General features: G+C 45.2%; 1 protein-coding gene across 1 annotated transcript; it reads left to right on the plus strand.

The window, feature by feature from the left end:
- The first annotated feature begins 601 nt into the window (after nt 1–601).
- Nucleotides 602–2,767, plus strand: LOC311343508 (myocyte-specific enhancer factor 2C-like). The gene is made up of 3 exons (XM_084468368.1): nt 602–979; nt 1,628–1,766; nt 2,314–2,767. The coding sequence occupies exons 1-3, from the start codon at nt 937–939 to the stop codon at nt 2,675–2,677; spliced, it is 546 nt and encodes a 181-aa protein (XP_084324494.1). The 5' UTR covers nt 602–936; the 3' UTR covers nt 2,678–2,767.
- Nucleotides 2,768–6,094: the final 3,327 nt, after the last annotated feature.

Consider the following 6,094-nt stretch of genomic DNA (forward strand, 5'->3'; position numbering starts at 1 on the left):
GGAGCTGCTGCTGCCCCTGAGTCACTTCAACTTCAGCGTCGCCCCCCTGGGGGCCTGCCGGCTGAAACCTCCACACAAGTTTTTTTTTTGCGAGGACCCACAGAGCCACCTAGTGGCGGGTCGGCGCAAGTGCAACATGGCCTCCTTTCCGCACAACACACAGTCACTCCTCCCAGACGCCCGCCGCACACACACACACACACACACACGAACATACACACACACACACACACACACACACACACACAGGTCCGTGTGCTCACACACACACACACACACACACACACATACAAATATTTGACTCCTCCTCCATGCCCCCTCCATCTCCCGACGTGTCTCTCTTTGTGCGTGAGTCTGGTGTGTGTGCGTCACGTGGAGCACTGCCGCGGCTCCGGCAGACGTTAGAAGGTACACATGAAACGCAACAAAAGATACACTTTCATATCGCATCAAACCTCCGCTCTCTTTTCTCCCCTCCTCCTCCTCCTACTCCCGCTGCCAAAGCACTGCCTCCGCCACTATAAAGTGCCTCTTGCTTGCCGTCGCTGCCGCGCGTTGCTGTGGAGACCGACAAGGTTACTATAGCGACGGCGGGGGCCCTCAGAAGTGGTGGGAAATGGTAGGGTTGGCGAGGATCAGCCTCGCCCATGTCAAGCGATTTGTTTCCTTCTGGAGGTGGCATCAGCAGAAAAGAATTTCTTCTCCCTTTGCAAAAAAAAACAAAAACAAAACACAGAGATGAGGTTGAACCACATTTAGCGTTGTCCCTTAAAGCCACCGTCCCTCACCCCGTGGACTCACCTTTCTCCGTCTCTCTCTCCCTCTCTGTGTTTTCTTCCCGTTCCACAGAACCAGAGAATAAACAACTCCCAGTCCGCCCAGTCACTGGCCACACCAGTCGTATCCGTAGCAACACCCACCTTGCCAGGGCAAGGCATGGGCGGCTACCCATCTGCTATCTCCACTTCCTACGGTACTGGTAAGGGACAGGCGCTTTATGCTACACGTGTTACGTTGTTCGGCGTTCGGCGTTCTTTCTTTGTTACTGTATCATGTGTTCCAGATGTCATTCTAGTGAAATAAAATCTAAAACAGCACTGTACGTTGTCCTGCTCCCATCACGGCCACTGAGCTAAGGGATCAGTCACTTCATACAAAACATAACAACAGAAGTGTACTGTATTGATTTAAAAATGAATTAAAATAGATCTGTTCGATTCTACCAATCTGAATTTAGTGTTCAGCAATGCAATAAATGTACATACTGTATGTTTCTATTTCACAATGTAATTAAACAAAATACAAAAAATGTGTTATGATGATTACCTTTGAAATTCTTGCTGTATATAAAAAGCAGAGATGACATAAATGGCCGTTGTTATTTGAGCTAATCAGATAGACAGACAGGTTGCCTGGGAAACGTGGTCTTAGTCAAGTGCAGTCCAATACGTACACTAGAGGGTGCTATTGCAACATGTTGATATAAAATGCCCTTTGACACTGTGAATATTTTGCAACTGGTTTTGGTTTGAGTTTGTTTTTAACTTACACCGCATTCTCTCTCTCTCTCTCTCTCTCTCTCTCTCTCTCTCCCCCCTTGTGTGTGTGTGTGTGTGTGTTTGTACAGAATATTCCCTGAATAGTGCAGATCTGTCCTCCCTGTCTGGCTTCAACAGTGGCAGCTCTCTTCACCTGGGCTCCATGAGTGGCTGGCAGCAGCAGCACATCCAGAACATGCAGCATTCAGCCAGCCTGGGCCAGCTAGGGTGAGTACTGTCCACACCCGACTGAAGGACACCTCGCCTTGTCCTGCGTGAAGCGCGTCCCGCAATGGTAACACTTTTCAATAAGGGTACATTAATAAAGCCTTCTTTGACATCAGTTAAAGCACTAAATCCCAATAACAGTTGATTCAAAGTGAACCACTGGTCAAGTGATCATTTGACTCATGGTGTTCATGTTGACTAAGTTATTCATTTATACATTATTACCCACTACCACGAACCCCAATCCTAAATGCTAAGGCTAAATAATAATGCTTATAAATGCATTAACTAACGTTAATTAATTCAGTAATGTACCCTTAATGTAAAGTGTTACCCCTTGTATGTTGCTGCGCTGGCTCCTGCCATCTCGTCGTCAACGCGTTGCCAACGAGATGGCTATGCGGCGTGTTCCCGTGTGCACGCCTAGACCAGCAACGCCGGTCCACACAAGCCACACAAAGACCAACAAAACTACTGTTTCTTCCTCTGTAACCCTCTCCCCTCCTCCCCCCTCCTCCCTCCTCCGTGTGTGTTTCCCTCCCTACAGAAACTGCGGCAGTTCCCACTTGTGTCAGGGCTCCAACCTGTCGCTGCCGTCCGCCCAGAGCCTGCACATCAAGTCCGAGCCCGTCTCCCCGCCCAGAGACCGCACCAGCAGCTACGGCGGCGGCGGCGGCGGCGGCGGCGGCGGCATGCCGCAGTCCCAGCAGAACGTGCCGTCGTCCCGCCAGGACTCGGGCCGCTCCCCCGTGGACAGCCTGAGCAGCTGCAGCAGCTCCCACGAGGGCAGCGACCGCGACGACCACCGCAACGACTTCCACTCGCCCCTGGGGCTGGCCCGGCCCAACATGGACGAGCGAGAGAGCCCGTCCATCAAGCGGGTGCGGCTGTCGGAGGGCTGGGCCACATGATGGATACCCCCCCTGTCCCCACGTGGTCCCTGAAGAACCTCCCCCCCCCTGTCCCCCCACACCCCCACACCCCCCACCCCCCCCACCCCCACCCACACCCACACCACACCACACCCTCCCCCCCCCCCCTTGCAGAGTCGACCCGAAGCCCCCAAAGAAACGCAGCAACCCAGACACTCCCAGAGCTCCCACCCCCCCCCCCACCACCAGCCCCCCACCACCACCGTCTCTCTTACTTTTAGTCGTATTTCAGCGGTCAATCAAACACCCCTGGGACCCCCCACTGCAGTGCCCCCCCCGCCCCCCTCCCCCACTCTCTCTCTCTCTCTCTCCTCTTGGTCTCATTACCACCGAAAGGGAAGACAAAAATAGTAGCCATTTCCTGAAATCTATTAGTGATGTTTTTTTTTATTTGATTCTTTTATTTGTTCTTTTATTTTTATTTTTTTTGTTGCTGAGTGTGTGTGTGTGTGTGTGTGCTAAACATATGATATAAACAAGCAGGGCGATATAATCGGGGTAAGGGAGGGGAAAGGGTTCCGATCAGGGCAGCGTTTTATCGTGGGGAACCTATGCATACATCGTGTTGTGTGTTGGAAAAAAAAAAAAAAAGATTTCATATGCATATATCTTTACACGTTTGTGTGTGTGTGTGTGTGTGTGTGTGTGTGTGTGTACATATATGCATATCAACAAATAAACAAAAAAAAAGCCAGGTACTCTGTTTTGTAAAAAAAAAAAAAAAAATACATACAATTTGCCTCAGCGATATACCAGTGACTAGACTAAAAAGGAAGACAAGAAAAGACAATAAAAAAACATGAGTGTGCGTGCGTGTGTGTGTGTGTATGTGTGTGCGTGTGTGGGTGTGTGTGCGTGCGTGTTGGAGCAAAGAACACCTTAGCACTTGAGTTGGACGACCAGACGGTGTACAGTGTCAGTTTCATTGCTATATATATATACATTCTCTGCCGTTCTCCCCTTGCAAAAATGTGTGTTAACCTTAGATGATGTCATGTTGCAGGTTCAACGTATTTATGTAAATAGAGCATCAGGGGGCGGGCAGGAAGAGGCCAGGGGGGGTCAAAGGTTGCCAGACATTAACAAAATTTATTTACTCACTAAACGAAAAAGCTATTATGCAACATCTGAAGGATTGTACAGGTAAACAGAGCCGGTGGTAGACGGTTTGAGGAGCTACTGCTCGGTTTTAGAGAATCGACTGGACCAGGACCACCCTTTGATCTAAGAGCTACATTAAGTATAACCGGGGAAACTCTGGGTCTTCTATTAACTATTCAGTATTAATAAACAAAACAAAACAAACAAAAAAAAAAAAAAGTTGAAAAAAATTGTACGATACACTTGCTTATATTTTCATATGGAAGGAATACAATGCAAAGCATTTTTGTGGCTTTTTGTAGTTTCTATAAGCCAGAATGTGTTTTTTGATAGCTTTGCTAATAGGAGACAGATAGTTCAACTTGATGGGGGAAAATGAATGGGTTTTTAAACCCTAAGCCATGATAACAGACTGAGACACAATGCTTTGCTGAACTGTTTTCTCTTTGTAGAGGTTTGTTTTTAAACGTGTATTTCTAATTATATATAATAACGGTAATATTAAGAATCTTTAAAAAAAAAAATCTGTGAAATTAACATGCTTGTGTATAGCTTTCTAATATATAAATATATATAATAATGATTTTTTTTTTGTTTTTGTTTTTGTTTTGTTGTTTTCTTAGTGGAGTTTTGTATGTGCCAATGCACATAGCGTCTGGTTTGTTTTGAGCTCTGCTGCTCCGGTCTGGAGTTAGTCTGACCGAGCCAGCTGGAAACCATTGCCAGTGTTTAGTGGAGATGAGGAGAGACACGCGTCCACGTGGAAAAAAACCTCCAAGTGGAAAAATGTTTGGAGACTGGAGCTAAGGAGGAAAGAAGTCACACCTTGACACACGGTTGTCATATTGACAAATATTATTATTATTATTATTATTATTATTATTATTATTATTATTATCGATCCTCAGTCCCTCCTTACTGAAGCCCGCAAGTCGGGCCTTATGTTAATGATCGTTTATAACCTGGTGTTTATTTTGTTTTTTTATGTATTTTTCCAGCAACCGTTTTGAGTTCCAGACTTCAGCGACTCCAAAAACGTAACTTTGAGATAAAAAAAAAATCAACAACAACCCCATGACAGCGTAACACCTCCTTAGGGTCCGTCTTTCGAAGCAGGGTTCCATGTCGTTTTACCGAAAGTCGCTGACATTTCAAAAACTAAATACTGAAGAAAAAAAAACAATCATGCTGGTATGGGAGAGGCCCAGTGGTTTTATTTTAGACAAATAGCTGTTTTGATTTTGCTCTTTTTTAAACAACGAGACTAGCCACATAACTCTGCCTCCCGGTCTGCTGTCACTTATGAGTGTTATGGAATTTCTGTGTGCATATTTCATGCAGGTTCACGATGTCGTTACTGTATACAGTCTGTGTGGTCAGAAACAGGGGCAGAGCCTCTCAGTGTTTCCTCTATCTCTCTATCTCTTTCTCTCTCTCTCTCTGTCTCTCTCTCTCTCTCTCTCTCTCTCTCTCTCTCTCTCTCTCTCTCTCTCTCTCTCTCTCTCTCTTTTTTAATTCAATACTAAAGTTTGAGAAAAAAAAATGATACATGATATTTCAGGCAGCATATGTGTGGAGAAACCAAAGCCAGTGGCATTTTCTGTGTTGTAAACTCAAGTTTTATTTTCACATTCATTTATGGTTATTTGCAAAGCATTGAAACAAAAAAATAATAAAAGAATTTGCTCAAATGTACAACGGTTTGGACATTTCAGTTTCCCTTTGATGGTCACTTGATGAAATGTGTACACGTCCATGGTAGAAATACCCTTTCCATTCTTGTTTTCATCATCCACGTTATTTTAAAAATGCACAATATATTAATCAGACTTCACACTGCCATGCACGTAACGATGATAATATGGTCAAATGGTAGGGTTGAATGTGATTTGTAAAGGATAACAGATATCAATAGCCATAGTGCATCAAACATGTATTCTTAAAGGGACGTTTCCTCCTTTGTCAATAACTTGTCCCTAGTGATACTTTATTAAAGCATAAACATAAGTGGCAACTTTCAGTAACTTGATAATGGTTCACCTACATGACATTTAGTGAAGTCAGATCCCAAACCGCTGCATGGAATCCAAATCCAGGTAGCACAGCACCCATCGTGTTGATAGATGGTACAAAGGGAATATGATGAAGGACTTCCTAATTCAATATGTTCACATCTTGAATTGGTTAGAGATAGAGGCAGAGCGTTACCATAGCAGGGGGTGGAGACATCAACCTTTATTAGTGGCCTTCATTGTCACCACATTGTGTATTACATCCTATCCCCATCCCTAACTC

The sequence above is a fragment of the Micromesistius poutassou genome, assembly GCF_964030765.1.
Source record: "Micromesistius poutassou genome assembly, chromosome: 5".
Classification (NCBI taxonomy): Eukaryota; Metazoa; Chordata; class Actinopteri; order Gadiformes; family Gadidae; genus Micromesistius; species Micromesistius poutassou.